The sequence below is a fragment of the Hyperoodon ampullatus genome, assembly GCF_949752795.1.
Source record: "Hyperoodon ampullatus genome assembly, chromosome: 11".
NCBI lineage: Eukaryota > Metazoa > Chordata > Mammalia > Artiodactyla > Ziphiidae > Hyperoodon > Hyperoodon ampullatus.
The window spans coordinates 10961720-10982601 of record NC_136924.1 but is presented as its reverse complement, the minus strand read 5'-3'; the positions used below and the strand labels follow the sequence as shown (position 1 = coordinate 10982601).

At 34.2% G+C, this 20882-nt stretch overlaps 1 protein-coding gene across 1 annotated transcript in view; it reads right to left on the bottom strand.

Moving 5' to 3' along the window:
- The window catches only part of LRRIQ1 (leucine rich repeats and IQ motif containing 1), a gene marked incomplete at its 3' end in the record, with an annotated part of 287926 nt that overhangs the window by 77144 nt on the left and 189900 nt on the right, over positions 1-20882 (bottom strand). Inside the window, exons 20-22 of the mRNA XM_079714084.1 lie at positions 19872-20321; positions 16978-17188; positions 10730-10849 (exon numbers count right to left, since the gene is read on the bottom strand). Coding sequence (XP_079570210.1) covers positions 10730-10849; positions 16978-17188; positions 19872-20321 — 781 coding nt within the window. The remainder of the gene's footprint in view (positions 1-10729; positions 10850-16977; positions 17189-19871; positions 20322-20882) is intronic.

The window sequence follows — 20882 nt, the reverse complement described above, 5'->3', positions numbered from 1 at the left end:
TGAAGATGGAAAAAAAAGCAACATTTTTGGCATATTATGCTTTATTATTTAAAGAAAGGTAAAAACACAACTGAAATGCAAAAAAAGATTTGTGTAGTGTATGGAGAAGGTGCTGTGACTGATCGAATGTGTCAAAAGTGGTTTGTGAAGTTTCGTGCTGGAGATCTCTCCCTGGATGATGGATAGACCAGTTAAGTTGATAGCAATCAAATCGAGATATTAACTGAGAACAATCAATGTTATACCATGTGAGAGATGGCCAACAAACTCAAAATATCCAAATCAAGTGTTTAAAATCATTTGCACCAGCTTGGTTATGTTAATAGCATTGATGTTTGGGTTCCACGTAAGTTAAGTGAAAAAAAACCTTCTTGACCATTTTTCCACATGTGATTCTCTACTTAAACTGGTCCATTTTTAAAACAAATTGTGTCAGGTGATGAAAAGTGGATGCTGTATAATGATGTGGAAGGGAAGAGATTGTGGGGCATGCGAAATGAACTACCACCAACCACACCAAAGGTGGGTCTTCATCCAAAGAAGGTGACGTTATGTATATGATGGGATTGGAAGGGAGTCTTCTATTATGAGCTCATTTCAAAAAAACCAGACGATTAATTCCAACAAGTACTACTCCCAATTAGACCAACTGGAAGCAGCACTCGACAAAAAGCCTCCGGAATTAGTCAAAAGAAAATGCATAATCTTCCATCAGGATAATGTGTGACCACATATTTCTTTGATGACCAGGAAAAAACTGTCACAGCTTGGCTGGGAAGTTCTGATTCATCTGCCATATTCACCAGACATTGCACCTTTGCATTTCCATTTATTTCAGTCTTTACAAAATTCTCTTAATGGAAAAAATTTTAATTCCCTGGAAGACTGTAAAAGGCACCTGAAACAGTTCTTTGCTCAAAAAGATAAAAAGTTTTGGGTAGATGGAATTATGAAGTTGCCTGAAAAATGGTAGAAGGTAGTAGAACAAAAGGGTGAATACGTTGTTCAATAAAGTTCTCAGTGAAAATGAAAAATGTGTCCTTTACTTTTATTTAAAAACCGAAGGAACTTTTTGGTCAACCCAATACAAGATATAAAGTGTTAATAGAAATAAACCTACAAGTGATCCAGATGTTGCAATTAACTGAGAAAACTTTGAATATACCATACTCAGTATGTTCAAGAAAATATAGGAAATGATAGAAAACTTCAATATATAACTTGAATTTACAACAAATAATCAAGTAGAAATTCCAGAACTAAGAAACAGAATAACTGAAATTAGGAATTTAATAGATAGGCTAAAAATGATTAGATAACTTAAGAGAGATGATTAGTGAACTACAAGATGGGTCAGTAGGAAACAGGCAAATTAAAACACAGAAGTAAAAAAAGAAAACAATTCAGAAAAGAGTCTAAGAGACACATGAGAAATGGTAAGGGATTCTAACATATGTGTTTTTGGAGCTACTTTACCTCAGAGAAGAGAGATAATGAAAAAGATTAAATATTTGAAATACCTCTGGCCTAGCAATTTCCAAAACTGATGAAAGACATCAACCACAGATTTAAGAAGCCACATAACCTCCCCCACTCCAAGCAGAGTACATACAAAGAAAACCACACCCATGCTGAAAAACAAATACAGGGCAGAAACCTTAAAAGTAGTCTGGAGAGTAAGAGTTGGAAAGAAGTATCTTCAAAGAAGAAAAAATAAGACTTATTACTGACTTTTCAATAGAATCTATGAGAGCCAGAAGATAATAAATATGGCATTTTCAAACACCAAAAGCCTACCTGGAATTCTATATCTAAAGAAGATATCCTTCAAAGTTTTAAGTAAAAGAAATTTTCAAGCAATCAAAAACTGACCTGAACTAAAATAAATATTAAAGAAAGTCCTTAAGGTAAAAGAAAATGATGGAAGCATAATAATGCAGGAAGGAATGAAGTGCATAGAAAGAGGTAACCATAAATTAACAAGCTAATGTGAGAAATAAAGGAAAAACAAAAATACCTGATTAAAGGGAAAAAAAGGTAAAAAGAAGCAAAAAGGAACACAGAACTAACAGGACAAATGGAACACAAACAGAAAGATGATATATATAAACCTAATTATACTCTCAATTGAAATAAATTTAAAGTCTGAATACATTAATAAAAAATCAAAATGGAATATAAAAATAAGCAAAATCCAACTGTATACCCTTATAAGAGTCACAGTTTCAATATAAAAGCAACAGAGATGTTTAATGGGAATGGTTAGGAAAACATGTATTATAAAATTACCAGTCAAAAGAAAGTTGCTGTAAATATGAAGATATCAGAGGGAATGGAAAATAAGGCAATTAGTTAAAGAGGGAAATTAGAGTTAAAGAGTGAAATTTTATCATTGTAAAAGGGTCAATAATACAATGACTTAACTATTCTAAACATGTGTACCCTAATAAAATATCCTCAAAGTATGAGGCCAAATTTGACAGAACTAAAAACTGATTTAGAGAAACCCACAATCTTAAGAAGAGATTTTAGCATTCTCTGTCAATAACTGATAGAAACCTCCCCAAATCACTAAAAATAAGGATTCTTTTAAACACAATTAACAAGCTTGAAGTAACTGAGATTTTAGTAACCATAACACCTGAAAAATGCACATTCCTTTCAAGTACACATGGAATATTATCCCAAATAGATTATGTGCTAAGACAAATTTTTAAGAAACAAATAACATCAATCTTACATCAAACTCTTCCAGAAAATAGAAACTTAGGAAACACTTCCTAATCAAATATAAGGTCAACACAACCTTGATAACAAAATCTGAAGAGTTTTAAAAGAAAGAAAATTTATGGGCACAGCTTCTTCTAGAATATAAATGGAAAAAATCCTAAACAAAATATTAGTAGATCAAATTCAGAGATATATAAAAAGATAATGTATTATAGTTAAGTTGGTTTATTCTAGGAATACAAGGTTTAAATTTTAAAAATCAATGTTATAGGTATAAAAAGTATTGGATAAAATCCAAATCATATATAGAATCATCAACATCATCATCATGTTAAACTTTTGGAAAGGTAAGAAGATACTAAGGAAGGTAACTCAATCAAATATAGAGTTTCTACAAGAAACATGTATTAAACATCTGACTTCAGGATGGAAAGCTTTCACCCTGAGACCAGGAGCTAGCAAAAGATGCCTGCTAAAATCACCATTATTTAACATTTAACTGAAGGTAGTAGTCAGGACAATAAAGCAAGAAAAATAAATAAGAGGCACAAGAAAAAAAAATCTCTGCTCTTATGGGCAGAGATTTTAAGTGGCTTAAATAAATGATCAGATATTCTATGTTCATGAATTTAAAAATGTAATATTCTAAAAATATCAGTTCTCTCAAACTGATTTACAGATTTCTTACAATCTTAGAGAAAATACTAACATTTGTTGTGCAAATTTACAGGATGGTTCTAAAATTTGTACATTAATGAAATGGATCAACAGTAGCAATAGCAGTTCTTTCTTGAAGAAGAACAAAGTTGGAGCTCTTATTAGACTAGATAACAAAATTTTTTATAAATTATACAGAAATTGAAGTAGTGATATAAGAATAAACAACAGAATGATGAGAAAAATTAAGAGAACCCATGCACAGAGTTTCCTGAATTTAAATAAAAGCCTCCACTGTAATCCATTGTGAAAAGTATGGTCTAAACAACAAATGGTTGTGGGTCAACAAAATAACCAATGTCCATGTTTGGAGGGGAAATTGACCCCTTATTCACACTGCAGGGAAAATTTAATTCCAGATGCACCACAGACTTAAATGCTGAAAGTTAAGATAATAAAGTTTCTAGAATATGTTAATGACCTGAGTAAGCAAAGATATCTTATATGTCACAACTAAAAACTTTTGTTTTTAATTTAAAACAAAAATATTCTGTTCATCAAACTAAACCATAAAGAGAGAAAAAAAGGAAATCCCAGAATTTAGGGAAGGTATTTGCACGGGAAAACAGACAGGTATTTAGATTATATAGAGCACTCCTACAAGCCAATAAGAAAAGAGATGTACAACACAACATAAATATGCACAAAAGACCAGTCCCTCCCATCAGGAAACTTACACAAGCCTCTTAGATAGCCTCATCCACCAGAGGGCAGATAGCATAAGCAAGAATAACTACAATCCTGCAACCTGTGGAAAAAAGACACATTCACAGAAATATAGACAAGATGAAAAGGCAGAGGGCTGTGTACCAGATGAAGGAACAAGATAAAATCCCAGAAAAACAACTAAATGAAGTGGAGACAGGCAAACTTCCAAAAAATAATTCAGAATAATGATAGTGAAGATGATCCAGAACCTTGGAAAAAGAATGGAGGCAAAGATCAAGAAGATGCAAGAAATGTTTAACAAAGACCTACAAGAATTAAAGAACAAACAAACAGAGATGAACAATACAATAACTGAAATGAAAACTACACTAGAAGAAATCAACAGCAGAATAACTGAGGCAGAAAAAAGGATAAGTGACCTGGAAGACAGAATGGTGGAATTCACTGCTGTGGAACAGAATAAAGAAAAAAAGAATGAAAAGAAATGAAGACAGCCTAAGAGACCTCTGGGACAACATTAAATGAAACAACATTCGCATTATAGGGGTCCCAGAAGGAGAAGAGAGAGAGAAAGGACCAGAGAAAATATTTGAAGAGATTATAGTCTAAAACTTCCCTAACATGGGAAAGGAAAGAGCCACCCAAGTTCAGGAAACACAGCGAGTGCCATACAGGATAAACCCAAGGAGAAACACACTGAGACACACAGTAATCAAATTGGAAAAATTAAAGGCAAAGAAAAATTATTAAAAGCACCAAAGGAAAAACGACAAATAACATACAATGGAACTCCCATAAGGTTAACAGCTGATTTCTCAGCAGAAACTCTACAAGCCAGAAGGGAGTGGCATGATATACTTAAAGTGATGAAAGGGAGGAACCTACAACAAAGATTACTCTACCCAGCAAGGATCTCATTCAGATTAGATGGAGAAATTAAGAGCTTTACAGACAAGCAAAAGCTAAGAGAATTCAGCACCACCAAACCAGCTCTACAACAAATGTTAAAGGAATTTCTCTAAGTGGGAAAAACAGGAGAAGAAAAGGACCTACAAAAAAACCCCCATAACAATTAAGACAATGGTCATAGGAACATACATATCGATAATTACCTTAAACGTGAGTGGATTAAATACTCCAACCAAAAGACAAACACTTGCTGAATGGATACAAAAATAAGACCCATATATATGCTGTCTACAAGAGACCCACTTCAGATCTAGGGACACATACAGACTGAAAGTGAGGGGATGGAAAAAGATACTGCATGCATATGGAAATCAAAAGAAAGCTGGAGTAGCAATACTAATATCAGATAAAATAGACTTTAAAATAAAGAATGTTACAAGAGACAAGGAAGGACACTAAATAATGATCAAAGGATCAATCCAAGATGAAGATATAACGATTATAAATATATATGCACCCAACATAGGAGCACTTCAATACATAAGGCAACTGCTAAAAGAGGAAATCAACAGTAACACAATAATAGTGGGGGACTTTAACACCTCACTTACACCAATGTACGGATCATCCTAAATGAAAATAAGTAAGCAAACAGAAGCTTTAAATGACACAATAGTCCAGATAGGTTTAATTGATATTTATAAATATTCCATCCAAAAACAGCAGATTACACTTTCTTCTCAAGGGCACATGGAACATTCTCCAGGATAGATCACATCTTCGGTCACATATCAAGCTTCAGTAAATTTAAGAAAATTGAAATCATATCAAGCATCTTTTCTGACCACAATGCTATGAGATTAGAAATCAATTACAGGGAAAAAAACATAAAAAACAGAAACACAAGCAGGATAAACAATACGTTACTCAATAACCAAGAGATCACTGAAGAAATAAAAGAGGAAATCAAAACATACCTAGAGACAAATGAAAATGAAAACACGATGATCCAAAACCTATGGGATGCAGAAAAAGCAGTCCTAAGAGGGAAGTTTATAGCTATACAAGCCTACCTCAAGAAACAAGAAAAATCTCAAAACAATTTAACCTTACACCTAAAGGAACTAGTGAAAGAAGAAAAAACAAAACCCAAAGTTAGCAGAAGGAAAGAAATCATAAAGATCAGAGCATAAATAAATGAAATAGAAACAAAGAAAACAATAGTAAAGATCAATAAAACTAAAAGCTGGTTCTTTGAGAAGATAAACAAAATTGATAAACCATTAGCCAGACTCATCAAGAAAAAGAGGGAAAGGACTCAAATCAAAATTAGAAATGAAAAAGGAGAAGTTACAACAGACACCACAGAAATACAAAGCATCCTATGAGACTACTACAAGCAACTCTATGCCAATAAAATGGACAACCTGGAAGAAATGGACAAAGTCTTAGAAAGGTATAACCTTTCAAGACTGAACCAGGAAGAAATAGAAAATATGAACAGACCAATCACAAGTAATGAAATTGAAACTGTGATGAAAAATCTTCCAACAAACAAAAGTCCAGGACCAGATTGCTTCACAGGTGAATTCTATCAAACATTTAGAGAAGAGCTAACACCCATTCTTCTCAAACTCTTCCAGAAATATTGCAGAGGAAGGAACACTTCCAAATTCACTCTATGAGGCCACCATCACCATGATACCAACACCAGACAAAGATACTACGAAAAAGAAAATTACATACCAATATCACTGATGAATATAGATGAAAAAATCCTCAACAAAATACTAGCAAACAGAATCCAACAACACATTAAAAGGATCATACACCATGATCAAGTGGGATTTATCCCAGGCATGCAAGGATTCTTCAATATATACAAATCAATCAACGTGATACACCATATTAACAAATTGAAGAATAAAAACCATATGATCATCTCAATAGATGCAGAAAAAGCTTTTGACAAAATTCAACACCGATTTATGATAAAAACTCTCCAGAAAGTGGGCATAGAGGTAACCTACCTCAACATAATAAAGGCCATATATGACAAACCCACAGCAAACATCATTCTCAAGGGTGGAAAAACTGAAAGCATTTCCTCTAAGATCAGGAACAAGACAAGGACGTCCACTCTCACCACTATTATTCAACATAATTTTGGAAGTCCTAGCCATGGCAATCAGAGAAGAAAAAGAAATAAAAGGAATACAAATTGGAAAAGAAGAAGTAAAACTGTCATTGTTTGGAGATGACATGATACTATACATAGAGAATCCTAAAGATGCCACCAGAAAACTACTAGAGCTTAACAGTGAATTTGGTAAAGTTTCAGGATACAAAATTAATGCATAGAAATCCCTTGCATTCTTACACACTAATGATGAAAAATCTTAAAGAGAAATTAAGGAAACACTCCCATTTACCATTGCAACAAAAAGAATAAAATACCTAGGAATAAACCTACCTAGGGAGACAAAAGACCTGTATGTAGAAAACTATAAAACACTGATGAAAGAAATTAAAGATGATACCAACAGATGGAGAGATATACATTGTTCTTGGATTGGAAGAATCAGTGTTGTGAAAATGAATACTACCCAAAGCAATCTAAAGATTCAATGCAATCCCTATCAAATTACCAATGGCATTTTTTACGGAAGTAGAACAAAAAATCTTAAATTGGTTTGGAGACACAAAAGACCCTGAATAGCCAAAGCAGTCTTGAGGGAAAAAAAAAAATGGAGCAGGAGGAATCAGACTCCCTAACTTCAGACTATACTACAAAGCTACAGTAATCGAGACAATATGGTACTGGCACAAAAACAGAAACATAGATCATTGGAACAAGATAGAAAGCCCAGAGATAAACCCATGCACCTATGGTCAACTAATCTATGACAAAGGAGACAAGGATATACAATGGAGAAAAGACAGTCTCTTCAATTAGTGATGCTGGGAGACTGGACAGCTACATGTAAAAGAATGAAATTAGAACACTCCCTAATACCATACACAAAAATAAACTCAACATTGATTAGAGACTTAAATGTAAGACCGGACACTATAAAATTCTTAGAGGAAAACCTAGGAAGAACACTCTTTTACATAAATCACAGCAAGATCTTTTTTGATCTACATCCTAGATTAATGGAAATAAAAATAAACAAATGGGACCTAATGAAACTTAAAAGCTTTTGCACAGCAAAGTAAACCATAAACAAGACCAAAAGACAACTCTCAGAATGGGAGAAAATATTTGCAAATGAATCAATGGACAAAGATTAATCTCCAAAATGTATAAGCAGCTCATGCAGCTCAATATTAAAGAAACAAACAACCCAATCCAAAAATGGGCAGAAGACCTAAGTAGACATTTCTCCAAAGAAGACATACAGATGGCCAAGAAGCACATGAAAAGATGCTCAACATCACTAATTATTAGAGAAATGCAAATCAAAACTACTATAAGGAATCACCTCACACCTGTTCGAATGGGGATCATCAAAAAATCTACAAAGAAGAAATGCTGGAGAGGGTTTGAAGAAAAGGCAACCCTCTTGCACTGTTGGTGGGAATGTAAACTGATACAGCCACTATGGAGAACAGTATGGAGGTTCCTTAAAAAGCTAAAAATAGAATTACTATATGACCCAACAATCCCACTACTTGGCATATACCCAGAGAAAACCGTAATTCAAAAAGACACATGCACCCCTATGTTCATTGCAGCACTATTTACAATAGCCAGGACATTGAAACAACCTAAATGCCTATCGACAGATGAGTGGCTAAAGAAGATGTGGTACATATATATGATGGAGTGTTACTCAGCCATAAAAAGGAATGAAATTGAGTCATTTGTAGAGACACGGATGGATCTAGAGACTGTCATACAGAGTGAAATAAGTCAGAAAGAGAAAAATAAGTATCGTATATTAACGCATATATGTGGAACATAGAAAAATGGTACAGATGAACCAGTTTTCAGGGCAGAATTTGAGACACAGATTCAGAGAACAAACGTATGGACACTGAGGGGGGAAAGTGGCGTGGGGGGTGGGCCGGCGGGCATTGTGGTGTGATGAATTGGGCGGTTGGGATTGACATGTATACCCTGATGTGTATAAAATTGATGACTAATAAGAACCTGCTGTATAAAAAATAAATAAAATTAAATTTTAAAAGGAAGCACAAACACTTGATCATGTCATAAAAGTAGATATCCAAATGGCCAGGAAGCATATGAAAACGTATTCAACATTATTAGTTATGAGAGAAATGGAAATTAAAACAACTAGATACCACTACAAACCTACTGGATTGAGGGGGAAAAAAGACATGAAAATACAAAGTGTTGGTGAGGATAAATCTCCTCTGAAACTCTAATATTCTGATGATAGGACTGTAAATTGAAACAATTGCTTTGGAATACTGTTAGGCACTAGCTACTAAATATAGGTAAATGTTATGACTCAGAAATTCAGCTCCCAAAAGAAATGTGAACATGCACATCAAAAAGCATGTACAAGAATGTTCATAGCTGGCGCAGTGGTTAAGAATCCGCCTGCCAATGCAGGGGACACGGGTTCAAGCCCTGGTCTGGGAAAATCCCACATGCCTCAGAGCAACTAAGCCCTTGCACCACAATGACTGAGCCTGTGCTCTAGAGCCGATGAGCCACAACTACCTGAGCCTGCGTGCTGCAACTACTGAAGCCCGCACACCTAGAGCCCATGCTCTGAGATGAGAAGCCACCGCAGTGAGAAGCCCACACACCACAGCAAAGAGAAGCCCCCACTTGACGCAACCAGAGAAAACCTGTGCACAGCAACGAAGACCCAACGCAGCCAAAAATAGATTAATAAATTTATTTTTTAAAAAAAGAATGTTCATAGCATCTTTAGTCATAATAGGCAACACTAGAAATAACTCAGTAACAAATAATCCACCAAAAGAATGGTATATATACAGCTACAGTCAACCACATAGGTATATCTCACAGACATAATATTATGTGAAAAAAGAGTACATATTGGATGATTTCACTTATTTGGAAGTTCAGAAATAGGCAAAACTAATCTATGATGATGGAGGTATGAATACTATGAAGGCACGAGAAGTCTTCTGGGGATAGTCATATGTCCTCTACCTTAATCTGAGTGGTAGTTATGTGGGTTTAACTGTCTAGAGAAGAGGAAACAGAATAAGCAAGACTAAGGACGTAAAAGGTACAGTAAGAAGGTGCTCAATGTGGTTAGAGCATGTGGACGCCACAGGTGGGAAGTGGTAAATATGTCTGTAGAGTTTGCTGTCTTATTGCTGAATACTTGAATAACAATTTAAGGAGGCTGTCCTCATTTTGCTAGGCAACAATGAGCTACTAAAACTTGTTGAACAGGGCATAGATAAGCTCAGTTATATTTAATGAAGAATAATTGATAAAACATTGTGTAAATCTGGTTGAAGAATACACACGAATTCTTGTAAATATTCCATGACCACATTTACACACTGTACAAGCTTGTATCATAAATGAAGATGTTAAAAAATTAGAAGCATACTTTTTCAAATGCAACTTGAAAAAAATCTATAACACAGTGTTAAAATGATGAAAACCTTAGAAAAAGGTTTAGCTCCAAAATAGTATACTAAAATATTTTAAGACCAATATCTATATGTTGTAGTTGGCACTTACTTCATCAAATGTAAAATCTTCTAAATCGATTTCTTCATATTCTTCTTCAGATTCTTCATTCTTAATAGCCTCTAGAGCTGTTGTCAGTTTCTTTCGCAAAAGAAAGCCCTTCCAAACTGCCTAAACAAAAATTTAAAGCATGTTATACAAGGTTATAGATCAAACTCCAAACCAGATTCTCTGTGTTATCCCATTAGGAAGATAAAACATCTTAGACCTTAGTTTAACGGCTCAATAATCTGTTTTTTGAACTTTATGTGACATTTAAAACTGGAAGATAAATTAAATGACTGTTTGTGTCTAAAGCTCTGAATCTCAGGAGATTTTCCTTGTGGTAAGCAGAAAAGAATCTTTAAAACTCCCTCAACTGCACATGTAGGTCAACCAATCAATTATCTGACAATTCCTCCGGGACCCATTCTAAATTAAGTAGAAAGAGACACAGAGGAAAACCAATTTTGCTAATTTTCAAATGATTATGTATAAAATAAACTAACACTCATCTAGGAAAACTTCAACATATATAAATGGCCATATTAGAGACTTAGTATCCTGGTCCATAACAACTAATTAATTTCATCTTTAAATAAACCAAGCACATAATAATAGAATTAAAAACATTCAGATTCCTCAATAATCTTGGAGGAATCTTGGAGCTTTCCTAACTATAACTTCAAGAACACTGGAGTTTTTAAAAAATTAGTATCTGTATTCACTGCTAGGGAGTAAGCTCCAGGATATATAGTAAGTGTAAAACACAGGTAGAAATGTGTATTGCATGCCTCAATTTATCTATGAAAATCCATATAAAATATATAATAAACAATTATACATTATATAAACTTATATATTTAAATCTATGTGGTTGCTAATATTTATGAAGTGAAAGCATAAAGCATAAAATTAATTTTAAAAATTATTACCTATAGAGATAGAAAACAGTAGAAGCCAGATGTCTCTGAATATATACCTTGCTTAGATTTGATTTTGGAACTGTGCACATGCTTAATAAAATTGTAAAACAAATAAATATGAAGTAAAAGAAACTCCCCCCAAAATGTAAAAACATATTTTGTGCTACGGGCATAACCACACAGAAGGTATTTAAAGTGACTTTAAAATAGATTTATTTGACTATATTCCTAGTGAAATACAATCAAAAGATAAATTTAACTACAAAAGTTACCTTAAATATGTTTTAGTAACCATACTGCAAGCAATAATACTGGTATTGTTATTCTGAAAAATATATATATTGAGAAGAGAAATATACAAGCATATAATGGTGAGAACATATATGACAATAGAAGTCACACGCAATCTGTCAATCAGCCTAGAAAGCCAAACCACAACCTCTGCAACAATTAGCCAAGAATGGTTAAGACTTGGTCAATGACTGCTAGCTCCTCTATTTTTTGTCCCTACTTCTTCTAACTCAGGACCAATTGGACCAACCAGAGATAGGCAAATATGCTTCCCAAACCAATCACATAAGATGCCCCACTTCTAACTGGGCATGTGTGTGTGTGTTTGTGTACGTGTGTGTGTGCACACATGCACATACATAGTGGAAACAATCAAGGGCTGCACAAATGAGGAAAAACAGACTATAGCAAGGGAGTCAGCCACCATCCCTTGCCTTTGGCATAGACTCAAAGGCAGGGAAGGAAGTAGGATAAATGTATATACATTTATATACAGTGATGAACACATGTTTGTCACATACTAGGCATATGTTAAATATTATTTTCCCAATTTCCTTGTCCCTTTGTTTTTAACAATTCTATTTACTTATTTTATCAAATAAGAAAATAGTGTGATATTAAACATCACATAAAGTTCAAAAACTATAACTAAATTTTAACCATTTTTTATCTCTAAAAATGAATTTCAGTATAGAAATAGTATTCCATTATTTTGTAACTTGCTATGAATAAATAACTTCTCAAGAGAGTTCAAAACTCTTTCTGAGGAGAAATGATGTCAATATGAATCAAGAACTTGAACAGTATTAAATGGTAGAAACAGAGAGAGGACATCTTTGTGTGATGAGGAACATGATTAAAAGTATTGTCTGAGAAAGTGGCCTTCCTCTTTTTAACTTACCCATTATGGAGAGTACCATCAAAGAGTACCATAATAGCTCTTGCCCGCTTTATTAGTCTCATGTAGCTGGGTTGTTATTATAGACCTGGGTGTGTCATGTACTGTGGGTGAGTGGCATATGCAAGCTAGCTATCTCAGAAGAAAACAAACTATTTTTCTTTTCCCCATTTTGTCTTAGTTTGTTTGGGCTGCAGTAACAAAAATACCATAGACTTGGTGGCTTAAACAACAAACGTTTATTTCTCCCAGTTCTGGAGGAGGCTAAGGAGTCTAAGACCAAGTCATTGACAGATTTAGTGTCTGGTGAGAGCAAGGTTCCTGGTTCATAGATGGCTGTCTTCTCACTGTGTACTCACATGGTAGAAGGAACTAGAGAGCTCTCAGGGGTCTCTTCTATAAGGGCACTAATCCCATTCATGGGGGCTCCACCATCATGACATATTCACCTCCAAAAGGCCCTGCCTCCAAATATCATCACATTGGGGATTAAGTTTCAACATATGAATGTTGTGGAGAATGTAAACATTCAGTCAATAGCACCCTTCATTTTGGAATTTTTTTAACTCCTCTTTTTTGATTCCTTTATCCAGTATTTATGCTCCCTTTGTTCCTTGCTACCTTTCAAAATCCTTTCTCTCTAACATGACAAATGGGCCTGTGGCTTATTCCTGTTAGGGAGGTACCCTTCATATCCTTTCTTCCCCAACCCTGTCCTAACAAGGTTCTAAGCATTAGGGAAACATGCTTTCCTTCCCTTGATTCTTTTTTTGTTAGGTCATCTCTTCCTCAGTTATCCCTCCTCCACCGCCCCCCTTTTTTTTACACCAGTGTAATTATAAGATATCAAAATTAGGTGCAGACCTAGGGAAAAGAGAGTATAAAGGGAATTCTTTAATACAGACCTTCAATGACAAGAGCAAAAGGACTGACTCATCATGGCTCACAATGGATCCAGCCTACCTTATCAGGGATACGACTTCTACAAAGCTCTAAACTGTAATACACAGTGTATATTTTTCTGGTGTGACATGTATAGATACCTCCCTCATGAATCTGTGTAGGGTCAGGAATTAAAGTCCCAGCCACCTCTGTTCAGTTTATCGGAAATAAAGTTAATATAAATGTTTAATAAGTAATGTTCAGATTCTTCTTCTAAGTTATTTATTCATGTCAAGGTTTCAATTTTTCTCCCAGCCATCCATCTATGATTAATTCCTCTTTCTCACACATTCAAATCAATTCCCTGGTCAGAGTCTACCTATATTAGACATACCCGACATCTTTTCTTCTCTAACTACCATCAACTCCCAATCCCAGAACATACCCATACCACACACTTGTTTCTTGCTAAAATTGTTCACACATCTTTGCCCATGTTTCTCCTATATTCTCTTAATATTCTAGTCCTTACAGTAGTCTAGCTGCAATATAACTTATTATTCCAGTAATATGAAATCCTATGTTCTTTTACTCCTACTATCTTTTTTACCTGGGATTCCATTCTCTTACATATTTACATTGAGCCCTATCTATTTCTCAAGCTATATCTTATATCCTTTATATTAGTTAGGGTAAGCTAAGCGCTATAAAAATATCCAGAAATGTACAATAATTCAAAACTAATTTATTTCATGATCACATAACAAGCATTGAGAGTGAAAACAAGACAACTGACGGCAGTTTAACATAAAGTGATTCAGATATCCAGGATTTGCAACTCTGCAATCCCAAGAGACAGCATCCAAGGATGCCCTAAAGGCTGTCTTCACTTCAGCCAACCAGAAAGGGAAAAGAATATGAAAGAATGTTTGTGGGAGGTTTTATGGGCCAGACATGAAGTGGTGCACATATTTTTCATTTACTCAGAAAAAAGGGCCATACTAAAAAGTGCAAGGAAAGCTGGAATATCTAGGCTGGCAGTATGCTAGGAAGAAGAGGAGAATGTGGGTTTTGGTGAGCAGAGAGCAGTCTCTACCACATCCTTCATGAAATCTTCATTTTGCTCCTTCTAAAGCCTGGGTTCTTTCTACCATATCATGCTCTGCCCTCCAGGATGGTTAGACAGTCTAGAAGTCATATTTCTAAGATGAATAGTTTAAGAAACTAGATTGTACTCAGGAGAAGAGAAAATGAAGTTGAGTTGACTTCAATGATTCTAAGTATAATACCATGACATACCTCAGAAGAGACTTGTTCTATGTTGCAAAGAAAGGCTGAATTATGCTTACATTTGTTACAGAGACAAACTTAACAAAAGGACATTCAAAAGATATATGTCACTGAACTAGACTATTTCATAAAGTAATGAACTCCTCTTTATTGAATAGAATGAAGCAAAAGTTTAATATCTGTTTACCATCAATGTTGAAAACTGTATTGCTCATCCACTCATGACAGGAGGAAGTTTGGACTGCATGACATTTTCATTCCTCACGCAGCAGAACAGTATTTTGAGACAGTAACTGAGGTTCCTTTATTTTCCTCAGAGTTTCCTTGAATCCATTGTCCTCCCTCCACTCCCAACCCATTCAGGCATCAGTAACAGCTTTGTCTATGCATTGCCCTTAGGAATACAGTCCAGACAAATTAAGTCAACTGAAATACTAAATATATTCATTAGAACCATAGCAAAGATAATTCTCTTGAAAAACTATGGCTTTAATAAAAAAAAACCCATAAACTTAATTTTAAGGGTATTTTTCCAGTTGCTTATGCCAATACTTTATAGGCATCCCTGACTCCTCTCTGTCTTTCAAAGACCACATCTCCATGTACTAATATCATCAGGTCTACCTTCAAAGTATATACGTATACCCTCAAGATAAATCAACATATATTCAGGAATGTGATTTTCTTACCACTTCTTCTGCAATACTCTGGTCCATACTACCATAATTACACTTTGGATTACTGCAATAGCGTCCCAATTTTGCTGCTTCTACTATTGCCTTCCTATAGTATAATCATAACATAAAGGAAACTTGGTCATGTGAGTCCTTTGCTCAGATTCCTGTAATATCTTCTCATGTGATTCAGAGTAAAAGCCAAAGTTTTTAGAATGATTTAGGATTTATAAGTCCACTCTTCTCCCCTTCACTCCTCTTCAGTCACACTGTTTCTTACTTCTCTATAAACACTGTGGGTATGCTCCTAAATCAGTGCCTTTGAATCTGATATTCCTCTGCCTGGAATATTCTTCCCCGAGATACCCAATGGCTTATCTCCTGCTGAAATGTCACCTTTCCTGGTCTTCCACATCCATCCTGTCTAAAATGATTAATTTTCCTTAGATACTCCTATCCCACTTTTCCTGATTTATTTTTCCCCTTAGTACTTACCACAATCTAACATACTTACCTTATTTATCTGCACATCCCAACAGAATGTAAGCTAGTAAAATTTTGTGCCAAGTAATAGTTACTAAATGAATGAATAAAGGGAAACACTACATTTTTTTTTTTTTTAGTTACTGTCATTCAATTCAGGTGTAGTACCATGAATTTCCAGACTTTATTTTATGTATTTATTTATCCCACCAGGACATAAACTCCATGAGGGAAGAGGTCTTGCATGGTTTGTTCCTACTTAAATTTCCTGAACCTGAAATAGTGCTTGACAAACAGTACGTTCCAAAAATTATTTGATGAGTGAATAAATAAAAGGATAAATGTGATCAGATTGAACTTCATTTTGAAATCTGATCTTGGTGAGGTTCTGAATTTTTATGTTAAATGGATATTTGAAGGATTTTAACAATTATTTTAGTAGATTTTTAAACATGCGTCTAGAAATAGCTATAGATTAGGCCAAGAGAGACCTGCTTTGACTAATCAAATGTTAGCATATGTGGCAAATGCCACATCTGAGCAGAAGTTTTAATATGATTGTGTGGTTCAGCTTGACCCTCAGTTCATAAGAACAGTATTTACAAATTATAGACTACTCCTTAAGCCTAGATACTCAGCAGAAGCAAAGCCAACCTGCAGCTAACCAGCAGCCTACATGTCATGTGAATAAGAAATAAATCCATGTATTTGTAAATGGCTAAGATGCAGGGATTGCCTGTTATACAGAATAACCCAGTGAAAGATAACTAATACATTTCTCATGATTAATTATTTCACCCAAAGATTAAAAGTAACCTGAATAAGAATAGCAGCCTTCTCCCTCTGTTCTTGGATGTTCACAGTATTTTTTATTTCTTCTTTCTTTAAAATAATTTGGTTTTCAATGCAGGAATTTGACTGGGATGTCAGGGGTCCTATTGCAGCAGGATGTAGCTTTATAGAGAAATGAATCTGTCTGCGCACAGTGTAACCACGCCAGCATGCCTGAATTACCATAGCTGCCATACTATTAAGAGGAGAAAAAAATATATTTTTAGTACCCATAAATATACAGTTGTAGTTAAGAGGTCCTCATAAGCTATATTTATTTGTAAACATAGACCATATAAAGTATTATTTAAAAATAAGATCCGTTCTTTTATTTAACTATAGTCATAGAAGTAAAAATAATACGGAAACCTTAAAATCTGAAGGAGAGAAATGGGCCAGTAACTTAGAGAGGGATATGAGTACTAGGGATTTTTGTTTCTTTTAAGGAGGAAGATATTATCGAGATTTTGTATGATAGCGATGATGCTGAACCACTAGAAAGGGGGGAAAAATGATGATGCAAAAAGGGGAAAAATATAGGAGTCAGTTGGCAAGAGAGGGTGGGATACTGTTCAGAGCAGAGAGACTAAGTTTTGAGAGGAGGAAGGGCCCCCCTTCTATCTAAGAGAAAGGACCCATCAGGTCTTCTAGCTTCACTTGCCTATCTGCCCATGGACAATACTTAAATCATTCTCTTATAAGCCCAGTAGTAAATTTTAACATTTTTTCCAGCCTACAACTATTTACCAATTTCTGGCACTGAATCAATCAACACTGTGTTTTTCCCACATCCCCATAAGCTGCCCAGCAACATTACCAAAATTTGAATAATAATGTACATTGATTGTAAGTGGGTTCTCAGCTTGCTTAATCATTTAATTCTTCATCATTGGATATGTTTTCCTTTCCCACATAGATTATTGCAGAAATATTATCAAGGTACAAGGTAGAGTCAAAGTGCTAACTACTGGCTTAATTGTTCTTCAAATCTTTGGGTTTAGTTTTAAAAGGTATATGAAGGAGAAGTGATTCATGTATATTCACCTTTTCCAGGCTCCCTTGAAAAAGTTTTCAATAATTTTATAATTGCCAAGCCCAAAGAAATTTTTTCATTCCTCATACTAGTGAGTTTAAGGCAAAATGGAATTAAGTGATAAACTGCCAGACATCACCTTATATTTTTTTTCTCATAGAAATATATTTGTGGGAAATTAGAATGGAATGATGTAACCATTTTCTATTGTTATTAATATTGTCATCATCATCACCATTTTACCTAAAGCTTGTGGAAGGCTTCAATCTATTTTGATATGAATTGAAGTTAGTGGATAAATTTTTTTTCTGGCTTAAGATAATCTACTTGCACTCCTTATAGGAAAAAAAATCATGTTTCAACAAATCATTTCCTCCTCCTAGGGTAAATAGAACTTAATAAACTTTGCTATGGAATTAATTCACATTTGGTCATTCAACCATTAATTCATTCCTTCATCTTTTGAAAAAAAATGAGTTAAAGTATTTGAAAAAGAATAGATACATGTATAACTGAATCACTTTGCTGTACACCTGAAACTAACACAACATTTTAAATCAACTATGCTCCAATATAAAATAAAAAAAATTTTTTTAATAAAAAAAGAGTTAAGGAATTTAAGACACTATAATATGTATTTGGGTGATAAAGAAAAAGATCTGAAAACATTTGCAATGCATAACTGGTAAAGAATGAAAGGTCTGTAAGAAAACACATTTAACCTGAGACAGCATCTTATATTTCTCTACAGATACATACAAGTTTCACTGACTGTAACTGTGAATTTCTTGTAAAGCTGACCAGTCATTTAGTGCTTGAATTCCTCAGCTCACTAACAGCAAAATTTCCCAAGGAAGAAAATAAAAAGGTAGATGAGGGATATTTTCCTCAGTGACACTAACAACAGGATGCTTTGCACCATGCAGAAAGCCGTGAGAGCAGGTAAAGAAGCTGACTTTAGGGCTTCCTAAATATAAGGTGCTCTCCATATTGGAAAAAACAGCTCATATTACTACTATCATTATCTTCATCTTTTATCTAGTAAAAATAATGATGATAAAAATGCCCTTAGCATAGGAACACATGTAAATTATGCTTAGGAAACGCCTACACAACTGACAGTGAATCTTCCTGAAACACTGAATGGCAAGGTTCAGCAAGTGGGTATACATTTTCTTTTCCTTTTATTCTTTAGGTCTTTGGTTTGTCTATATATTCAGTTCCTCATCCTTCCTTATTATTATCATTTGGCTATTTTATTTATCATGAATTAAAAAGTTCTAAATGTTGTTTATCTGAAATTTCAGTAGGAAATGTCTGGAGTATTTAGAGCTAACGGGATTCAAATAGGCAATGTCTAGGGTACCCTGGCTAATACTATCCCAAAATATACCAATGTACCCTGGCATGCTGAATATTTTAAGCTCAAGGAATTTGAGAAAAGGCATGTGCAGGGAGGATTTTCTGACTTTCCCTGGAAGCATGTCATAAGACCCTCATGTGAGAGGTCTTTATAGTATTTTAAGAATAATGGGATTATTTTATTTCTTCTTAAAAATTCATTTTAATTATTTAGAGATTAGAAGGCAGAAAAAATAATTTCACAGTTACTAATTTTAAATTAAATAATACTAGTTAATTAAATCAGAACCTGCCAAATTTCAACCAAATTGATCTGCACTGTAATTAACAATTTGTGCATATCATAAAACCATAAGGGAATTAACATGAAATATAATAGTGATTGAAATCCTTTACCAAATTATTATTTGGTAACAATGACTAAGATTATCCATAAAAAGTAATAAAATACAACTGTAAAAGAAAAGTGATCTATAAATCTTACATTTTTTCATGATGTTCAGTATTCTGGCAGTTCTTCAATAGAGACCTTGTCATTACTGTTTCCATGAATGGTATTCTTTTGGTGGGGAAAGTGCTTGCCTTGCTGTCTTCTCTTTTCTGGCCTACTACTTTTTCCTGATTTCTTCCTTTAGTATCTTCACATAAGGAGGGGTTGGTTAGTGAGGAATGAGTAGAGCCAGAGTCCATCCATTTCTCAGAAATACCTGGTGAGTCCAGTTTGTGTTCATTTGCATAAGAGTAAAGGACTCTATTTTGCAGTATGCTGTCACTGTTTGTAGGAGGCAAATGATTTTTCTGAGCTTCTGATTCCTCTCTCTTGCTGATACTTACATCACCATGTTCATGTGCATATCGACAATCATTACTAAGTGTCATCAATTTCTTGAAATAATGGCAGAGATTTTCTGCAGCATCCAACGTGAAAATATTTCTGAGCAAATAAATAATGAGGATGTTTAATAAGAAGAATTATATCAGCAAATATTAACACTTATACAGGTTTTGAAAATATCCCTGTGTGGCCTGACATATTAAATTTTACTACAAAATTCATTAAAAACTTATTTCTGATTGTTTATATAAAAATTTATCTTATTTCTCACAAAATGTGAAAATATTTGTTTACTTAATTTCAATCCATTAATCCAGACAAAACGTCTGGAAGTTTTAGAATCATTTTTATCCTAGGTACCTTTGGTACAAATGAATGAGAAAAATCCATGCTTTTACTGCCATAAGCATGAGAAATGATGGCTGCCTAAATTTGGAGAAGTTATTTATGAAACAACTTGAAAGTACTTTGTACATTGACTTTTGCCATGCAAAATATTTGTATTGGACTTTTAAACAAATAAGTTATATCATGGGAAAGTTTTTATTCCCATTTTTCTCTGGAAAAAAATCCATTGCAAAGAGAATTCAAATACTTTAAGACGTAAATGCTTGTGATTCTCCTGAACAGTTGTTGGATTTAGCTATACCAAACAAAATG